The sequence below is a fragment of the Rhinolophus hipposideros genome (genome assembly GCF_964194185.1).
Source record: "Rhinolophus hipposideros genome assembly, chromosome: 21".
Classification (NCBI taxonomy): domain Eukaryota; kingdom Metazoa; phylum Chordata; class Mammalia; order Chiroptera; family Rhinolophidae; genus Rhinolophus; species Rhinolophus hipposideros.
Genome location: NC_138067.1, coordinates 4,507,470 through 4,527,815, shown reverse-complemented (window position 1 = coordinate 4,527,815; position 20,346 = coordinate 4,507,470). Strand labels below are relative to the sequence as shown.

The 20,346-nt window shown below is 55.4% G+C and overlaps 1 protein-coding gene across 3 annotated transcripts in view; it reads left to right on the top strand.

Annotated features, from left to right (window-relative positions):
* ZNF423 (zinc finger protein 423) overlaps positions 1-20,346 on the top strand; it is a 300,257-nt gene that overhangs the window by 162,431 nt on the left and 117,480 nt on the right. For all 3 annotated transcript variants that reach the window (XM_081032158.1, XM_081032157.1, XM_081032159.1), the window contains exon 4: positions 15,879-19,093. In XM_081032158.1, the coding sequence (XP_080888284.1) occupies positions 15,879-19,093 (3,215 nt within the window). The remainder of the gene's footprint in view (positions 1-15,878; positions 19,094-20,346) is intronic.

Here is a 20,346-nt window from a genome sequence, read left to right as displayed (position 1 = left end):
GCACTGCTCCCAGGAGCAGTAGGGATGGGGGAAGGTCGATATTGGGGTGCAGGTTGAGACCGCTACTGTGGACCCCGGGCTTGATTCTGCAGGGACCTCTGGGCGTGCCAGATGCGCCAGGAATGGGCTCTGAAGGAGCTCACTGGCTCCAGCCCCTCTTCGGTTAGGGTCACCTTGGGGGGCATTAGCTCCCCACCTTCAGGGCTGAAGAGAAGCAGAGACCTGGAGGTGCTCGGGATGGAGCGCCTGGCCCCAGCTCAGACCTGTGTGCACTGTGCCTGTGCGGCAGGCCCCTTCGTCCTCCTGCCTCAGTCTCCTCTGCTGTAAAGCCGGACCCAGCTCTTGACTGCGTCCCGGAGCTGCGGGGAGGGCACCTGGCTCGTTGTAGGTGTGAAGAGAGCAAGTGTTGGTGGGATTGCCTGCGTCCTGCCAGACGCGGGAGTGTCCTCGGTTCTCCAGCTGTGGGGCTGTGGATGGATTTGACCGACTGAGGAGCCGCGGCTCTGCGCTTCCAGCTCAGACGGCGGCCTGCCTTGTCCCTGCAAGGTCGGCCTGCCCGTCTGAGGACTGTGTCCCCGGGAGGTGTATGGGCTGAAAATGGGGACACATCAGACACCCTCCCAGGATCCTTGGTTGGGCCTCCAGCCACAGGTCTCAGGGAAACCGGCTCCGTGACGAGGGGCGTATTCTTGCTCCTGAGTAGGTGTCACCCACTCAGCTTCTTTCCCTCAGATACCGTGGCTCACAGAGGCGTCCCACGTGGTTAAGAGCACAGACTCAGAGCTCAGGCGACTTATACTCAAAGCCCAGCTCGGCCCTTCTTTTCTGACCTGTAAGACCCTGAACGTGTCCATTCACCTCTGCGAGCCTGTTTTCTCATCTGCAAAATGGCGCTGGCAATAATACTGGTCAGACTGTGGTGAATATTAAATGAGACGCCACGTGTGGCATGGAGCGAACACTCAAGAAATGTTTCGTACGTAATAAATGCGACTTATTGGATGCATATTATATGCTTTTATAGCTTATATGTATATACATGGTATAAAATACAGCATGCGTCTGAACAATCATTTTCAATGTCTTCTCTAAGCTCAGGCTAGATTAGAGGTGCCATGTGGCTTCCTGTGATATGGGAGTTTATGAAATTTATAACATGAATCTGGTCGTCTGTTTGTTCGCCTGCTCGTTCTTTACCCTCACTGAGCATTTCATCTGTCCACACCTCCAGTAAGAAAGCCACATATACCGCTGCATTCTGGTATAAGATGAGGCAGGAGAGCCCAGGGGCCAAGGGTTTTCCCAAGGTCACACAGGTACTGGGGGCTGGAAGCAGCCGCAGAACCAAGCACTGGGCCAGCCCCCCGGGAAAGGCCCTGGGCTAGTTCCGTGAGTTTTGCTGCCTTCTGCCTGGGGCCAACTAGACTTGGAGGAGAGGGTGGCAGCCCTGTGCCCATGAGTTCTGCTTCTCCCCGGGCCTCCATCAGGGAGCATGGAGCTGCTGAGATCTCCTGAGCCTGGCTCAGGCCCCCCTCCCCCAGGACTTGTGCCCTGCCCATGACCTCCCCCTGGCACCTGCCTTGATTGCTGTGAGCTCAGAGAGCTGAATGGTGGTCTCCAGGGACTGGGGACAAGGCCTGAGGGGTGGGAGGACTGCCAAGGTGGGGCCAGGTGTGGCAGCAGGCTCTTAGGACAAGTGTTTCCCCAGCTACATCTCCCAGACCCATAACTGGCGCCTACTTTCCCATCATCTGGTCCCTGAAGGAGCTGGGGCTGGGCTTGCTGTGACATCCCCAGAGCCCCAGGGACCTAGTTCCCTGGGTGTGGACATGGGGTGTCACGGGGTTGGGGGTGGGACACACCTGGATAGGTGCATACTGTGCCGGGCACAGGGACCCAGCCTGGGCTCTTTGTGCCTATACAGAGCCTCAGAAACCCCCCAGGTATGGGCATTATGGGGGAGGGGAGTGGGGGGTGTTTGATTATCCATACGTCAGCTGATCAGGTTCTACTCAGTGTGATTCCAGAAGGCTTTGCAGTGTGGATGGAATGTGGGGTTTGAAATTGGAAGAGCTTTGACTTGAGTCCCCAGCTAACGAGGGATGGGGGCGGGTGATGGTAGGAGAGAGTTGCGACACTTTGAGAGCTGGAGACTTGCCCTGGATCAGATGACCAGAAATCCCACTGGGGGTACCTCATCCACCCATTTCACATTCCAGGCTCCAATGATATATTCCTATGCTCTGCAAGGAAGAGTGATGTGGGTTTCGGGAAGAAAATTGACCTCAGGGGCAAAGCCTTGTAGTGGCCACAGTCCCTTCCACACCGAGTGCCTAGTTTTTGGTCATTTATACCTCTCTGCCTTGGTTTTCACAACATTCGAGTATTGCTGCGGCTGTGGTTTACCTAGTATTTTTCTTTAAGTCAGTCCTCTTTTTTTTGTAAATGAATTCATTTACTGTATTCTGCAAAATCAGTATAATTTGCTATAAGCAGACAGCAACCTTAAAGCAAATTCAAAACAAACCTCACACTCCTGTTATTCCAGCCAGAAGCTGTGGCTTTCTGCAGATGCTGAGCCTGGAGTCTGTCCTCTTTCTTTGCTGGAATGTTAGGGAAGAGATAAGGACACAGAACCAGATGGACGCCTTCTCCTTGGCCTGATGTGAGTGAGGGCAGGAAAGGGAACTGGAGGGGTACCGACTTCTCACTTTAGGGGGCAGTGTTAGCAAAGGCCACCGGGGCTGCCCCTTAAAATCATCCCAGGGCTCACAATGAGTCAGAGGAGGTCCTGCTCCTTCCTCAAAGCCCAATTTGAGTGCCCCTGCCTCCCCGGATGGCTTCGCCTCCAGGCTCCCCCTTTCCTGATCCTGCCCAGGTTAAGCTGTCTGGCACCCACTGGCCTTACTCAAGGGTGGGCTCCCTGAGCCTCTTGAGGACCAGCTTTGTGTCTGTGGCTACATCCTGCAGACCTCCAGAGTGCAATGCACGCCGTCTCCTTGGGCCCAGACGGACAGCACCACGAAGGCTGACTCTTAGCCATGCAGGAGCCCTGCACCCCGGGGTGCTTGGGAGGTGGGCAGAGCTGGGCTCTGAGTACTAGGTTGGGTTTGGGTAGGCAGTGGCCATGGAGGGGTTTCCTTGGGGATTAGCATAGCCTGAACAAGGGCTCAGAGGCTGGGCCGGACGAGGCATACTCTTTCATGACAGTGGGTGGCTTTGACGGCTTTTTGGAGAAATATGGGATCATTTCAGACCTGTTCCACTAACTGCTGTGAAACTCCGGGCCCATGCCCTCTCAGCCTCTGGTGTCTGGTCTGTAAATGGGGGAAATGATGGTGTCACCGCATAGGATGGAGGTGAGGACTCGGCGAGGCTGAGCTTATGGAGAGCTTGGCACCGGGCTGGGACTCACAGAGCGCTCTGCAGTTGGTGGCTGCAGGGTGGGGCTGGGAGGTGATGCCAGTCTGAAGTTCAAACAGTGGCTCCGTGTGCGCGGGTCCCAGATCGGAAAGGATGCACAGGACACAGAACACCTAAAGGGCTCAGAAATAAAAGTGCCACCAGGAGCTACACTTCAGGGGGAGAAATGGCCCGACGGCAGTGCCCAGCGTTCAGGGAGGGCTAGCGATCGTGGCAGAGGGAGTCAAGGAAGGCTTCTCGGGGGCAGTGTCTGGAAGGCATGTTAGCCAGGACAGAGAAGGTTTGGAGTGCCATGGTGGCAGGAAAGGCTTCCAGGTTACGCACCGCTTTCCCCGTAAAGGAGAAAGAACATCCCCCCCAGACCCAGAGCTGGCCCCTATTTCCCCATCATCTGGTCCCTGAAGGAGCTGGGGCTGGGCTTGCTGTGACATCCCCAGGGCCCCAGGGACCTAGTTCCCTGGGAGTGGACATGGGGTATCACGGGGTGGGCTATGGGATACACCTGGGCCTGGGTTGGTGAAGACTGTGCTGGGACCCACGGCTGTGCTGGGGACACAGCTCTGGGTGCCACGTGCCCTTTCCCTCACGTTGGCAGACATGCCTGAACACTTCTCAGAAACTCCGAAGCCTTCCAGTCTGTAGCTCTGACATCGGCAGCTGAAGCGCAGGGAAGGGAAGAGTGCTATCCAAACAAGCTTAATCCCCATCAAAGGATTATTTTCTTACAGAAAAGCTTCGCCTATATTTAATAGTTTTAAATTGTTCTGGGTACCAATTAGACTTTTAATTTTGTGCTCCCTCCAGCGGCTGGAGGATGTGTGCGGTTGGCGTTTAATCAGAGTTGATATATATGTAGAATATATCTTGTATATAGGTATATTATATATTGTGTGTATTACACACACACATTTTGGTGGTTCCAGGGGAGGAGAGGAGATGAGGAAGCTATTTCGGGGTTTCCTTTTGGTCCTACCAGGGCCCGTGTCGGGGGGAGTGCTGGGTGCTCCGAGTTCCGGGTTCCCTGTCAGGGCGGGGGTGGACATCTCCAGAGAGCCCACCAAGTGGGCCCCTGAAGGGGGTCGGAGGGGCTGGAGGATCCAGTGCCGAGTTACATATATGGATTATCCCCCAATTCGTGCAGCAATAGGGTGAGTTATTATTGATTCACAGAGCACGACCAAACATCGCTGCATGAATTAGCAAACAGCTGTTTCTAATTTGAGTTTAGAACGGTACACAGAGGAACTTGTTTGTCTGTTCACTCCTTTCATTTATAATGAATTTTAATCACCGCTACAGGTGAGAAAAATGTAGAAACAAGCTTGTATCTTGTGGAAAAAACAAAGGAGACACAGATGCTGACAGATTTCCAGTCTGTGATGAAAGGGATGTTTTGGTACACTTTACATGTAATTAGAGCGCAGCTGTTTCCAGTCCCAGGTCCACGAACGCAGCCGAATGTGGGCTCTGCTGATCTCCAAAGGGAGTAAAGAAAAACAGTGATTCAACCCCAAAAGCATTTGCTTTCTCTCGAGCAAAGAGCCCTTTGCTCCGGGCCTTGGCGGTGTTGTTTCGAGAAACCTCATGGAGATGACTTCAGGAGACGCTTTCTCGTCCCTGGACTCGGTGGGAGGTGGGCAGGGCGCCGTTGGGTGCGAGGGAGGCCCCAGCCAGAGGATGATGGGAGAACCTTCTGGAGCCCCTCCGCTAGCCGTAAGCATCCCATCTTTGGGGCATCTCTCGTAGGGGCAGATTGGGGGCTCTTCTTCCCTGAAAGAGCTGATCAGGACTCTCCACTTGAGCTAGTCTGATAGTCTGATCACAGCCAGTTCTTGGGTGAATTGACTACTGTATGCTGGCTTCCCCCCGCCCCTCCCTGTCTGTTTAATTTCTGCAATAAAACTCAAGCCCAATTGCATTTTCAATATCAGTGCTAAGTAAATTTGTCTAAGGGATGGAGCAGCCGGGCAGGCTGTTTGTTCTGTGAGGTCAGGGGCTTCCAAGGGAAGGCGGGGCCTCCTTCCTGTCCTGTGAGTCCAGCGGCCCTTGGGGATGGCAGCCCTCTAGGGTGAGGGGACAGGGGTGTCAGGGAGTCAGACCTCATCTCCCACCCTTTCCCCCATGAGACTGGAGACCCAAGTCCAAGCCCGAGCAAGGCTGCTGGTGCTTCAGTTTCTCGATCATAATAACGAGAGGGTTGGGCTGAGTGCCCGTGAGGCTCCTTTTCTCTCTGATATCCTGGGGTGGTAAATGCCGAGTCCCCGTGGGCCCTCTTGCAGGTCGAGTGTCCTTGGCTTTGAAGACCATCTTCTGCAGGAGTGACTCCTGGTTATTAGCTTAGACCTTCCTACTTGTTAGTCAGGACTCAGGAGACGGGACCCTGCACTGTCTCGTGTCCATTCAAAGCCTCACCACTATTGCCTGTTCCCTCTCCCACTCTCTGCCCTGTGACCTTATGTTGAGCTGGGGAGCGAGTAGCCTGTGACTAATTTTATACATTGTAGAGCACTCCTCGTATATAATACTCTATAAATATTCCCTTATTTCATCTGCATAGCAACTCTATAGTTGGGACTGTTCTTATCCCATTTTACAGATGAGGAAACTGAGGCAGGTTTCTTCATCTGTAAAACTGAGGGAAGTTAATGAATTTGGTGGAGCTGGGAGTCTAAGCCCAGCTGCTGGCCTCTTAGCCACCAAGCAGACACAAATGCCCCCAGGGCTGGGGACACCCTGTAACAGGGAAGGGGGCTCCAGGGGTGTAGGCAAACAAGATGGTGAGCAGACCTGGTCCAGGGGCGGTGGTGGCTGAACCCCACCATAGACGTGCCACCAGCGTTCCCTTTGTCCTTCCAGAAAAGCCAGAAGTGAATGTGGACCTTTAAAACAACTTTGAGAGGTCCTGATTTCTAATGTTGGCATTTTTACAAATAACATAACTGGATGGCCCCCAGACCGTCTGGCAAGAGGACAGCCGTGGTGATCTCTGTCCCACTGCTCAGGTCATCGTCTCTCAGTCCAGCTGGCTGGGAGCCCTGGGTTGGGAGTCCTGTCCCAGTCTTTTCATTTTCCATCTGCTTTGTGACGACGGGATGTGACCTAACCTCTCTGTTCTGTTTCCTCATCCGCGGGGTCATCATGCCGCTTCCTGTGCAAAACCCAGCTACTTTGAGTGTGAAAGAGGGACAGTTACTGGGTTGGGTGCTGGCTTCCATTCCAGCCTTCCTGGGAGTGTGGCATGCTGCTTACTTGTCAGGTGGGAATAACCGCCACCCTCCCAACTATAGAGACGCTCCAGGGTCAGATGGAATAACGGGTGTGAAAATGGCGTGTAAATATTTTATTGCATTCAAACGAGGGGATTTACGATTAACCATAGTAGCGTGACACTGGCGACCTCCTTCATGTTCTTCAGCCAACATGTGTCGAATGTTGACAGCATATGCACATGACCCGTTGTGTAAGGTAAGCACTCTTATTGTCCCCATCTATACATGAGGCAATGGCTCAGAGAGGTGCAGTCACTTGCCCCTGTCACCCAGCTTATGAGTGGCAGCTTGAGCTGAGCAAGCTTGTATGTTACCTGTGGTATGGCTTCTCTGTCTCCCAGTGGCTGATGTCTCCGTGCCATTGACTGAGTCTCTTGAAGCTTATGCCTTGTTGGTGACTGCTGGCAGGTGGCATTTCAGGATCCCCCAGAGCCAGCTGCAAACGGCATACCCAAAGTAGGAGACAGCAGCAAACTGGAATGCCTGCTACCTGCCTGGCCTCATTTCCGCAGCTGGGATCGACATTACTAATGAATCCCAAGCTCTTACAGCAACAGAGGCTCTTAGAGACCAGTTCATCTGATCCTTCTATCAAGAGTTGGGGGAATGAAAGCATGAATAGGGGATGTACTTGCCTCGGGTTACAGTGCCAGAATCTGACCCCAGTCCACTCATGATGTCACCCACTGTGGCTCACAGCCCCACCCTCGGGGCTCAAAATTCTACCCTCTGGCTGCAGCTTTGCTTTCTGGGCTTGCGGTTTCACCCTGTGAGTCACCGCCCACCCCCCTTTTTAAATGAAAGGCAGCAAATGTTTGTAGCAGAGTAGTTTTGTTAGCCTGCTTCCTGTCTGTGGAATTTGAGGAGTCTTCTTTTATCTCGTACTCTGTGTGTGTGTGTGTGTGTGTGTGTGTGTGTGTTTTGTCCAAGCTAGTAGTGTTTCTGGTGGTACCAAGTTCTCAAGAACCTTGTGAATCTCCTGTGTATGTCATGAGGATCCACTCTATTAGAAAAGAGTTTCCTCCAGAGATATTTCGTAGATAATCCCATCTCTACGAAACTTTCGGATTCTCCTGAGATGGCTCCAGGGCAGTGCCTCCAAACTTCTTGGATGCTGTCTGATTTAATCTAGGGAATGCGTGAGTCACACCCTTAATCTTTTCAGAGCCTTTTGTGTCACTGGATACTCTGACCTTTTGATTTTTCGGTGGTAATAGCAAAATGTGCAGTTACACCCTCAGTTTTTTTCTCCAGAGCATGCGTTTCTGTTCATGACTCTCTTAATTATAGTGTCTTGCAAACTGGGTAGGCAGAGACTTTCCCAAATCATCAATTCCTGGTTCCTTTTTGTTTAACAGTACATCTGTCAGTCTGTCTCTTTCCTCTCTACTAGAAGCTGTCAGAAAAAAAACAAAAAAAACCCCAAAAAACACAGGTCACGCCTGCCACATTGTGCGTGGAAATCTCCTCAGCTAGACATCCATTTTTACCCACTACAAGTTCTGCTTTCCATATCACAGGGCCAGTTCCACGAAGTTCTCTGCCACTACATAATAGGGATCCCTTTCTTCCAGTTTCCGGTATCATGCTCCTCATTTCCTTCTAAGCCCTTCCCACCGATGCTTTAATGTCTGCATTTCTCTGCTCATGATGATATAGGTGTTTTCCTTGGTGATTTAGGCTTTCTCCATTGTTCTCCTTCCTTCCTTCTGAGTCTTCACTAACACAGCCATTACCATCCATAGTTCTATGAACCGTCTTTTAAAAAGCAACATAGACTTTTTGTCATACTCCTGAAAATTCTCCTAGAACTTAGTGGCTTAAAACAACAAAAATTTCTTATCTTACCGTCCTGTAGGTCAGCAGTCTGACGTGGTCTCACTGGGCTCCAATCGCCAGGGCTGCGTTGTTTTGTTTTGTTTAAGGCTCTGAGGGGCATCTGTTTCCAAGCCTTCCCAGTTTTTCAAGGCTGCCCACAGTCTTTGGCTTGTGGCTTGTGGCCTCCTTCCATCGCGTCACTCTGAGCTCCTCACTCGCCTCCCTCTTCCACAGTTGGCTTTGCAAGGCTCTTTAAGCAGTCTGGCCTGTCAGCCGTCGTGAGGAAGGTGGCCAGCTGCATTCATTGGTGCTCAGCCTCAGAGCCAGCCTGGCCTGGGGGGCCACCGCTGGCTTTGCCCACATCAGGACATGACCCTGCCTTTGTGGCAGGTGGGATTGTAGAGTGTGGGACTCCTCCTACCTCTCCTTGAGCCGTAGGGTCTGGGCTCAAGAAAGAGGCAGCAGCTTTTGCGGTGGGACCGGCCCTTACCTGACATTCAGGACCTGGGGAAGCAGTGTAGGCTAGTGGTTAGTGAGTGGTTAGGGTGTGTGTGCCCAGGAAGTTGCTTTCCTTCTTGGAGCCTCAGTTTGCACAGTTATGAAGAAGGGGAGGGTAATTGTACCCACCTCAGGGTGATGTCAGAATCAAATGAGAAAATGCTGGCAAAGGACCTGGCTTATAAGAAATGTTCCATAAACAGTAACTACTGTGGTTTCTATGAGTTTAATCCTGGATCCGTCTGCTCCTTGCTGTGATTCAGTTGCCTTAGTTTCCCCATCTATGAAATAAGATTAGTGATGTTCTGTTAACTCCCCTCCCCCCCACTGATGTTGAGTCCACATGTGTGGCTGTAATTGAGTCAAGGAGCATTCTGGGATGGACGGCCAACTTTGGCACCTGGTGGGAGGCTAGGAACAGGCCAGGCACCCTGTCCCTTTCCTGGCTGTGTCCCCTCATCCCCTGGGTCTAGTCTGAGACTGGAGTCTGCCTCTGGAGGCTGAGTCCCTGGTAGGCATGGAGACAGTGAAGGTGTCCCACTCAGCCTGGGAGCTCGCGCCTGGTGGCCCCTGGCTCCTCCTGGGGCCTTCATACCATGGGGTCCAGGCCCCCACTCTGGACTGGGGGTTTGCTGTGAAGAGAGCTTTGGGGCCTCTCAGGGAAGCACACATCACAGTTTGCTAGAAGCAGCTCCAGGAAAGGGCCTTAGAGGTAGCCCAGTCCACCTGTGTCACAGAAGAAGTGGCTCAGAAAGGGATGGTGACTTCCCTAAGGGCTCTCCAGCCACAGAGCTGCCTCTGGGGACTAGGGCTCCCCCAGATCCATGTTCCCTCCAGTGCACCAGGCTTATAGGGGGTGCAGAAAGACAGAGCGGCGAAGATTTGAAGTTTCCCCGCATGTGATCAGGAATACACCCAGATGACCCCTGAGCCAAATTTGCATCATGTCACGTCTAGAAAGCCACCTGCTTAGGTTCTGGCTGCCTCTGTGGGAAGTGCAGTCTGTGGTCTGCCTCAAAGCACATTCATGACATGTAGCTCTTGTCACCTTGGGCTCTGGGACATTGGTCTGCCATCCCAGGCTGCCTGGCTGCTCTGTGCCCACTTGGGGCAGGCCTCACCGTCAGCCAGGATGGGTGCTGGCCCTTCTCTCCGCCTAAAAACCCCTCCAGAGCACAACACAGCTCCACAGTATCTTCCCTGTCCTATTGTGTCTGCCTGCACAACAGGATTTTGGGGACCCTGCCCCAAGGCCTCACTTTACAGAGAGGATGGGCCGTTCCTTTCTTGGAGGAAGGAACCTGATGGCTTCTTCTCTAGCACTGGTGCGAGCAGCCCCCTTCCCCCCATTTACTCAGTGCTCTTTGAATGTTCCACTTGGCCCCTGCTCTGCTCATGGCAGACATCAGCAACTGATTTCAGTACTCATTTCTTCTGAGCCCACTTATGACCTTAGAATCCTTCTGAATACAGTGCTCTAGGCAACCACGACCGACTTGTCACCCCTGGACGTTCCCTTCTCTCTCTCTCTGGACCTTCTGTATCATACGGGATTGATGTAAATGGTTCCTCAGTCTGAGGTCCCATTTCTCCACAGCGATTTCCATTCCTGGAGCAGCACGGAGCTTTGTCCTGTGGGGCATTTGTCTCCTTGGCAGTTTTCACTTCCCCAAGGAAATGGGTGAGTGGCAAGGAGACCTCTTGGGGCTTCGTGAAGGATTGTCAGGCCTTTTTGTGGCTGCCATGGAGCCAATCTGTATGGTTGGGATATTGTACAAAGTGACCCTTACGTTTACCCAGAAGGGACTTTGGAAACCAAAATTCCAACTGCCCACATTACAGTGGAAGCAGCTGAGGCCCAGGTCTCCTGATGGACTCTGTCTTGTGTTCCTTTCCATCCCTAGCACATCTCCCCCAGGTGCCTTGCTTGCTCTAAGTCAGCCTTCTGTCATGGTCTGAAGTACCCATCCAGTCATTTGTATTCACTTGAATGGCACTGCCCAACCCATGAATGTCCTAGAAACCTGGGGCTGCCTGGGTGTCAGCCCTTTTCACCTTCTCATCTGCTGCAGGGAACCCTCCCAGTGCTCTTTACAGAGCCGTTTATTTCTCTTGCATAGCTTCGGTGACGGGGGGCTCACTTCCTCCGCAGTCTGTGCCCCTCATTGCAGGAAGGTGCCCCTTTCGTCTCACTCCTACGGGCTAACCACTCTCCCTCGTCTGTCCAGGTCCTTCCTTGGCAGCCACCACCTTGATTCTCTGTGACAGCAGGTGCCGTGGAACTCAGGCTGCCAGGCCTTGTGGGTGGCAGCCCCTCGGCTGTGCCCTGACAAGGTACATCTGTGGCCGTTTTCAGGCTGCTGTGGCACCAGGCTGAAGAATTCACTACATGTGGCCACACGAGCTTGGGATCTCCCTCTCATTCTGTTGTTGATGTATTCTGAAGCCCAGTTAATGTTCTTTTTCTACTTAATTGAATTTTTATCAAAATTTCTACCTTCTTTTATGCGTGTTTTGGTTCTCTTCTTGCAACAGACAGCAAAAAGCTCATAGAACTCATTTCCTCCCAGGCCTTTTTGCAGGATTAGTCATTTTTAAATGACTTTAATCTCCATTTTGAAAGTGATTGTTCTACTTATTTTGTTATATTTCTTTGTACTCTTGGGGAGGGTAAGCCGAGGGCCTGGCATCAGCCACCGTTTCCCACTGGTCTCCTCATGTAACTGAGCTCCCTCCCAAAGGAGAAGAGCGTGTAAAATCGTGGGTGAAAGCCCTGACTCAGAACCTGGGGGGTGAATCCTGGCTCTACTGCCTGCTAGCTGTGTTGCACTGGGCAAGTTACTCAGCCTCTCTGTGCCTCAGTTTTCTTACCTGTAAATGAAACAATGATCAGTGTACTTTCTCGTCGGGCTGGTGAGAGAATTGAATGAGCTCGCTTAGAAGAATGCATGGTACACAGTAAAATCTAGACAAACATTTACTTGGGATTAAAAAGGTAACTGGTTGAGCTGGACTTGCCGTGAACCTACCTTCTCCCTGACTTCGGGAACGTTCAAGTTGAAGGGGACCTGGAGATTGCCTTTTGCCCCATTTCTGCACCCCTCCCCTTTCTGCACATCTGCCAGAAGGCGCGTGCGGTAACGGCTGCACGTGTGTGGTGTCTTAACAGTCAGCGTGAAGGGAACGACGCCACTGTAAGATGAGGGCCCCCTCTTCCTCTGCCGACATCCTGCACACACATCCTGGGCACCTTGGCCCCCGCTCATCTCTCCATCTGCTCCTAGAGCTAAGAGTCCCCAAAGCAAACTGCATTTGGAGGGGTGGGGTGGCAGCAGGCAAGGTTAAATGCTATGAGAATAAAAGGCTCTAAACAGGGCACTCTGAGTTTGGGGCTTTTTATGTCAACGTGACCCTCCATCCCCCTTGATGGGGACTTTTCAGTGCAAGGAGCCTTATTTTCATTTCAATTCAGATGGTTATAATCACAGGCAGTGCTCAGTTTGTCGGTCCCAGGGTAACGGGCTTTGCTTTAGTTTTGAAACTTGTTTGTGGAAAAATAAAGCCAGCCAGGCATCCCCACAATGGCCCTTGAGGACGGACGTGGGGCCGGTCAATTGTCCTTCTTAAAGCCTATGGGAGCAGGGAGAGTGGAGCCTGCACTCCTGGGAGACACGGGTGCCTGGCCATGGACACAGGGCCTCTCCACGCCGCAGCCCCCTCAGCTCAGAAATGGGGTGTGACTGATGGCCGTGAAGATACAAAGAAATGAACGGTGGTACTGGAAGCACTTAGCACAGTGCTGGCACGTGGGACATGCTCATATTATTAGCACTAGTGGCAGTCATTAGTACTGATTATTATTATTGGCCAAATAGTGCTTTTCTTTAACAGCGTTATTGACGTGTAATTTGCATACCATAAAATTCATTTGTGTTAAGCAAGCAATTCAGTGACTTAGTAAATGCACAGGGCTGTGCAGTCCTCGCCACAGTCCAGTTCTAGGGCGTTTGCATGATCTCAGAAGCATGCCTCTTGCCTGTTTGCAGTGTCCTCCCTCCTTCAGCCTCAGGCGGCCACGATCTTCCTTCTGCCGCTACAGATGTACCTGGTCTGGACATTTCATGTACCTGGAATAATAGTGCTTTTTCACGTTCATTTTTCTCATCCAGCTCACAATGATTCCCGTTTCTCGGATGTGTAAACTGAGTCGGAACAATTAGGAATGCTCACAGGGTGGATGAGAAACAGGGCTTCGAGTGCAGGTGTCTGCCCTCAGCCTTGGGCAGGGGGCATGAGGGTTTGCAAGCAAATGTGTTCCATCCTGTGCCTCTCTGGCCTCGGTGGGCCCCGCCCCTAAACGCAGATGATGGGCCGGTCCCGGTCGTCCTGCCGCCGAGGGCTCAAAGAAGATGCAGACTGTGACTGCACAGGAGGCTTGCCGCGTGGGTCCCTCTCGCTTTCTCGCCCACACGGATGTAGTCTTGTTTAACTGGCTTGCGCCAGCTCGTCCAGACTCTGTTGGGGACCTGACTGGGGACAGTCCTGGTGCTGTCATCTCCTGGGGAAAGCCACTGAGGCTGTGCCTCAGTTTCCTTGTCTGTACAGTGGGAGAGGTCACGGTTCCCCCTGCCTGTGACCGTGGGAAAGCACGTAGAGTGGCCAGACACACAGGAAAGGATCTATGACAGCTTGAGTGAGTCTGAACTAAGATATCAAAATAATAATGAGCTGGTTGAGCCAGGCCCGGGGCGGGGGCCAAGCGGGTCCCCAGCGGCCCCAGCGGCCCCAGCTCCCGCCGTCTCCTCCCTTGGGCCCCTTTGTCTGCACCCTGTGGAGCCCAGCTGGCAGGTGCTGGGAATTACCAGGCAGAGGCCGGACTGCCTCCCGCTGCATCTAATCCAAGGTGCTGGCAGCGGCTGCGTCCTTCCCGTCCGAAGGGCCCTGAAACATGAGACCCCCAGGGGAGCAGGTGCCTCACTCCGGGAGTGCATTCTGGGAGGTGCTCATGCCAGGTTGGGTGGCTGGGCTTCAGAGGTGGGGAGTCTGCCGGAGACATAGGACTCGGGGCTGGGGACTTTGCCTGTGGTACCCGGGGGCCTGCGTGGGCACCAGGGTGGAGGGTGTGGCCTAAGAGCAGGCTCAGCGCCAGCCTGAGGGACCCTGCAAGACCCTTCACCGGGCTTGCTATCTCTGAAGTGTGGGGGTGTGCCTGGGACAGCAGCGGCAGCTGCGAGGACACGACGTCCCTGTGACTGTGGAGTGTGTGTGTGTGTGTGTGTGTGTGTGTGTGTGTCTGCAGGTGGGTGTGCGTGTGTGCGTGTGTAAGTTGGTGTGTGAGCGATAGTGGGAATGATGGTGTATGAGTGGATACGTATGCGTGTGAGAGTATGTGACCGTGTGTGAGTGTGATGGTGTGTGTGGCTGTGTGTGTAGGTGAGTATGTGTTTGTGTCTAAATTTGTGAGTTGTGGGCGTGACATGCAAGCTGCGTGTGTGCCTGTGAGTATGAGTGTCAGGGCGCTGATGTATGCAAGAGTGTGTGCCAGGGTCCGCCCTTGCCAGGCAGTGTGGCCCCTCCCGTCTGAAGGGTCTGGGCTGCCTCTGGCGACACTTGCTGGGTGACATCTGTGAGGCTACACGGGGCTGGCTGGGGCCCGGAGAGGCGGAGGCGGTGGTTGATTTCCTCGGGGTTACAAGAGCAAGGTCAGAGAGGCCGAATCTGAACTTGTGTCTCTGGCTCCCCTGCCCGTAGCAGCCTGCGGTCCATTTCATTCATTATTAACTTTTAAATCAAGCCTCGGAAACTTGAGCCATGGAAGTCCCTCTCTGCACAGGCTGACTCGGTCCACCCCCTGCCGAGTCTCAAGGATCTTCCTGGCTCTATTTGCTGCATCCTGGGTGCCATTGTTTTCCGAGAAACAGCCAGTCCTAGTTGTGTGTTTTTTTTTACTTCAATTTCCTCTGAGGCTGAATGGACCAGCGAAGGCATGGGGGTGGGGATGGGGATTAGGGTGGCCCCTGTCCCCGGGGAGGGTAGGCCATGTTGGCGTCTGTGCAAGGAGAGTTCCCCCCACCCCCCATGATGGCTCTAAGGACCTGCTGGGCTCTGCTCCATCCTCTAATCACTGTTACCACACCAGGCTATCTCTCAGGGTCCTGGATGGACTTGGGTCAATCTGGGGTGAGGGGAAGCAAAAACAACAGCCCCCTTACGATGGTTTGAGCTGGAACCTGCAGACCATTCCCAAGTGCCCTCGGCTCGCTCACTCCCATTTGTGCCCTTGAGCCTGATGCCAGCTGCCTGTGACTTCCCGTCTCATACATCTGTCTGTCACCTGCAGGAGCAGTGCCAGCTTCATTAGGCACCTCACCCCCAAAGAATGGGGTGCGGCTGAATTCATTACAGTGCACGGTGTTTTCTTGCAAAGTTTTGCCTGTGCCCCTCAGGGTTGTGGGATTTCCCACCAGGACTAGAGGTTGGCGGGGAGTCAGCCCCCAGGTTGCGATCAGGTGAAGGGAGTTGCCTCCTTCTGGCCTGTGGGACGGATGGTTTGTGAGGGCATTTCCAGTGACTTTGTCCAGGCTGCCCACGCCCCTCAGGGAAGTGGCCGAGACCTCACTTCCTACGGGGGTACCTGGTCCAGCGAGGCCCCGGCAGGTGTTTGTGAGGAGAAAGGCGTCTCCCTCCCATGTCCTGCTGCCCCTCGGCCACCCCCTCTGCAGGCTAGAGGGCCCTCATGACCACTAGCTTCCGGCCCCCGGACTCCCTCCGCCACTCCCCCGCCCGCCGCACAGCCTCAGCCCGGAGCTGCCCTTGTTTCTGGGCGGCCCTGGGAATTGCCTCTAATCTCCTTTCTGCTTCCCCCTGCAGATGGTGACGACGACCCACAACTCTCCTGGGTGGCCTCATCTCCCTCCAGCAAGGATGTTGCATCACCCACGCAGATGATTGGGGATGGGTGTGACCTCGGCCTGGGCGAGGAGGAAGGGGGCACAGGCCTGCCGTACCCTTGCCAGTTCTGCGACAAGTCCTTCATCCGCCTGAGCTACCTGAAGAGGCACGAGCAGATCCACAGCGACAAGCTACCCTTCAAGTGCACCTACTGCAGCCGCCTCTTCAAGCACAAGAGGAGCCGCGACCGGCACATCAAGCTGCACACGGGCGACAAGAAGTACCACTGCCACGAGTGCGAGGCGGCCTTCTCCCGCAGCGACCACCTCAAGATTCACCTGAAGACACACAGTTCCAGCAAGCCCTTCAAGTGTTCCGTGTGCAAGCGCGGCTTCTCATCCACCAGCTCGCTGCAGACCCACATGCAGGCCCACAGGAAGAACAAGGAGCACCTGGCCAAGTCGGAGAAGGAGGTCAAGAAAGACGACTTCATGTGCGATTACTGCGAGGACACCTTCAGCCAGACCGAGGAGCTGGAGAAGCACGTGCTCACCCGCCACCCCCAGCTCTCCGAGAAGGCCGACCTGCAGTGCATTCACTGCCCCGAGGTCTTCGTCGACGAGAACACGCTGCTGGCCCACATCCACCAAGCCCACGCCAACCAGAAACACAAGTGCCCCATGTGCCCCGAGCAGTTCTCCTCCGTGGAGGGCGTCTACTGCCACCTGGACAGCCACCGGCAGCCCGACTCCAGCAACCACAGCGTCAGCCCCGACCCCGTGCTGGGCAGCGTGGCCTCCATGAGCAGCGCCACGCCGGACTCTAGCGCCTCCGTGGAGCGCGGCTCCACCCCGGACTCCACCTTGAAGCCACTGCGGGGCCAGAAGAAGATGAGGGAGGACGGGCCAGGCTGGTCCAAGGTGGTCTACAGTTGTCCCTATTGCTCCAAGCGGGACTTTCACAGCCTGGCCGTGCTGGACATCCACCTGAAGACCATCCACGCAGACAAGCCACAGCAGAGCCACACGTGTCAGATCTGCCTGGACTCCATGCCCACCCTGTACAACCTCAACGAGCACGTCCGCAAGCTGCACAAGAACCACGCCTACCCCGTCATGCAGTTCGGCAACATGTCCGCCTTCCACTGCAACTACTGCCCAGAGATGTTCGCCGATATCAACAGCCTGCAGGAGCATATCCGCGTCTCCCACTGCGGCCCCAACGCCAACCCGCCCGAGGGCAACCACGCCTTCTTCTGCAACCAGTGCTCCATGGGCTTCCTGACGGAGTCCTCCCTCACCGAGCACATCCAACAGGCCCACTGCAGCGTCGGCGGGTCCAAGCTGGAGTCCCCGGTCGTGCAGCCCGCGCAGTCCTTCATGGAGGTCTACTCCTGCCCCTACTGCACCAACTCGCCCATCTTCGGCTCCATCCTGAAGCTCACCAAGCACATCAAGGAGAACCACAAGAACATCCCGCTGGCGCACGGCAAGAAGTCCAAGGCGGAGCAGAGCCCGGTCTCCTCTGACGTGGAGGTGTCTTCCCCGAAGCGGCAGCGGCTCTCGGCCAGCGCCAACTCCGTGTCCAACGGCGAGTACCCCTGTAATCAGTGCGACCTCAAGTTCTCCAACTTCGAGAGCTTCCAGACCCACCTGAAGCTGCACCTGGAGCTGCTGCTGCGGAAGCAGGCGTGCCCCCAGTGCAAGGAGGACTTCGACTCGCAGGAGTCCCTCCTGCAGCACCTGACGGTGCATTACATGACCACGTCGACCCACTACGTGTGCGAGAGCTGCGACAAGCAGTTCTCCTCGGTGGACGACCTGCAGAAGCACCTGCTGGACATGCACACCTTCGTGCTGTACCACTGCACGCTGTGCCAGGAGGTCTTCGACTCCAAGGTGTCCATCCAGGTGCACCTGGCCGTGAAGCACAGCAACGAGAAGAAGATGTACCGCTGCACGGCCTGCACCTGGGACTTCCGCCAGGAGGCCGACCTGCAGGTGCACGTCAAGCACAGCCACCTGGGCAACCCGGCCAAGGCCCACAAGTGCATCTTCTGCGGGGAGACCTTCAGCACCGAGGTGGAGCTGCAGTGCCACATCACCACGCACAGCAAGAAGTACAACTGCAAGTTCTGCAGCAAGGCCTTTCACGCCATCATCCTGCTGGAGAAGCACCTGCGCGAGAAGCACTGCGTGTTCGACGCGGCCACCGAGAACGGCACGGCCAACGGGGTGCCCCCCGCCGCCAGCAAGAAGGCCGAGCCCGCCGACCTGCAGGGCATGCTGCTGAAGAACCCCGAGGCCCCCAACAGCCACGAGGCCAGTGAGGACGACGTGGACGCGTCGGAGCCCATGTATGGCTGCGACATCTGCGGGGCGGCCTACACCATGGAGGTGCTGCTGCAGAACCACCGGCTGCGGGACCACAACATCCGGCCGGGCGAGGACGATGGCTCGCGCAAGAAGGCCGAGTTCATTAAGGGCAGCCACAAGTGCAATGTGTGCTCGCGGACTTTCTTCTCGGAGAACGGGCTGCGGGAGCATCTGCAGACGCACCGGGGCCCCGCCAAGCATTACATGTGCCCCATCTGTGGCGAGCGCTTCCCCTCGCTGCTGACGCTCACCGAGCACAAGGTGACCCACAGCAAGAGCCTGGACACGGGCACCTGTCGCATCTGCAAGATGCCCCTGCAGAGCGAGGAGGAGTTCATCGAGCACTGCCAGATGCACCCCGACCTGCGCAACTCGCTCACGGGCTTCCGCTGCGTGGTCTGCATGCAGACGGTCACCTCCACGCTCGAGCTCAAGATCCACGGCACCTTCCACATGCAGAAGCTGGCGGGCAGCTCGGCGGCGTCCTCCCCCAACAGCCAGGGGGTGCAGAAGCTCTACAAATGCGCCCTCTGCCTCAAGGAGTTCCGCAGCAAGCAGGACCTGGTGAAGCTCGACGTCAACGGGCTCCCCTACGGCCTCTGCGCCAGCTGCATGACCCGCAGTGCCAACGGACAGGTGGGCGGCCTGGTCCCGCCCGAGCCCGCCGACCGGCCGTGCGCCGGCCTCCGCTGCCCCGAGTGTAGCGTCAAATTCGAGAGCACGGAGGACCTGGAGAACCACGTGCAGGTGGATCACCGCGACCTCACGCCGGAGACCAGTGGGCCCCGGAAGGGCACCCAGACGTCCCCAGTGCCCCGGGTAAGTGCCGCCGCCCGAGCGTGTCCCTGCTCCTGGGGGCTGAGCCCCCGAGGAGCCCCCCACGCTGACTCTGTCCCTCCTGGTGACAGTCCCTGTGGGAGCCCAGGGAGGCAGCACTGCAGGGGACCGAGGTAGAACCCCAGAGTTGCCGTTTCCCTTCCCGCTGTGGGACGTGCATGTGTCACGGACCTCTCTGGGTCTCGTTTGCCACGTGCTCATCTGTACAAGGGGAATAATGGCCTTGGCGTCAGAACTGCTGTGCGGGGCCCGTGGCGTCATCCCGCTGAAGGGTCCGTGTGGTGGCCGACCACAGCGCGTGCTCCCGTCCTGCGGCTGCCATCTTGTTGCTCTGGGGAGGGCCGCTTCCCCTGCTTCCTGGGCCTCCTTGGGAAAGTCTCTTTACGCTCTGGGTTTTAGATCCGGGAGTCTTTTGACAGGTCAAGGAGCTAATACGCACATAAAGGGCTCAATCATGCTCGTTATAATCACCAGCTGATATTGTCGTCATCAACAGCCCCATTATAGTTAGTGCGGTTGCTGCTGCGTGGAAGGCCCTAGAAATGGTTCTAATTACTGTTATTAATGATTGATTGATCGGCTCATTCATTCATCGGATTTGTTCTGAGCACCCATTATGCTTTCGGGGTTTTTAGCAGCCAAGGAGAGTCAGACGTGGACCCTGCCCTAGGGGCTCCCAGACCAGGGGCTCTGGGCTCCTCGGAGGGTCCACGCGGGCCCTGGGCATAGCAGCCCTGGCCCGTGGGGCCCTCAGGCGTTAGGGTGGGCTGGGGATTCCCATCGAGTCGGGGTTGTGTGCTCCAGGCTGAGAAGGTGCCAAGCGATCTCAGGGGTATCTTCCCCTGGAGGGCTGAGGTTGGCGCCACGGGCATGGCGGCGAGATTTAAGGGGAGACAGGGATGGTTGCCGAGGGGGTTTCACTGTGGGATCAGAACTGGGGCCTGGACGCTGGGGTTCTGGGGGGCAGAGTGAGAGAGAGAATGAGAAGGACGCTGCACGGTGGAACGGACCTAAGGGGCCTCCTGGCCCAGCTCCCCACTGAGGCCCAGCGAGCCGGAGGGCCTGTCCACGGTCACCTGGCTGGACAGAGAAATAGCTGGATGAGGTTAGAGCCATGTGTTTGGCTGGGGCTCGATGTCTTTCCTCAGAAGCCCATCTGAAGCAGAGCGCCTCTTCTAGGGGCGTTAACACCCCAGTCTCTCAAGGCCTGAGCCAGACCTCTAGGCAGGGTCCAG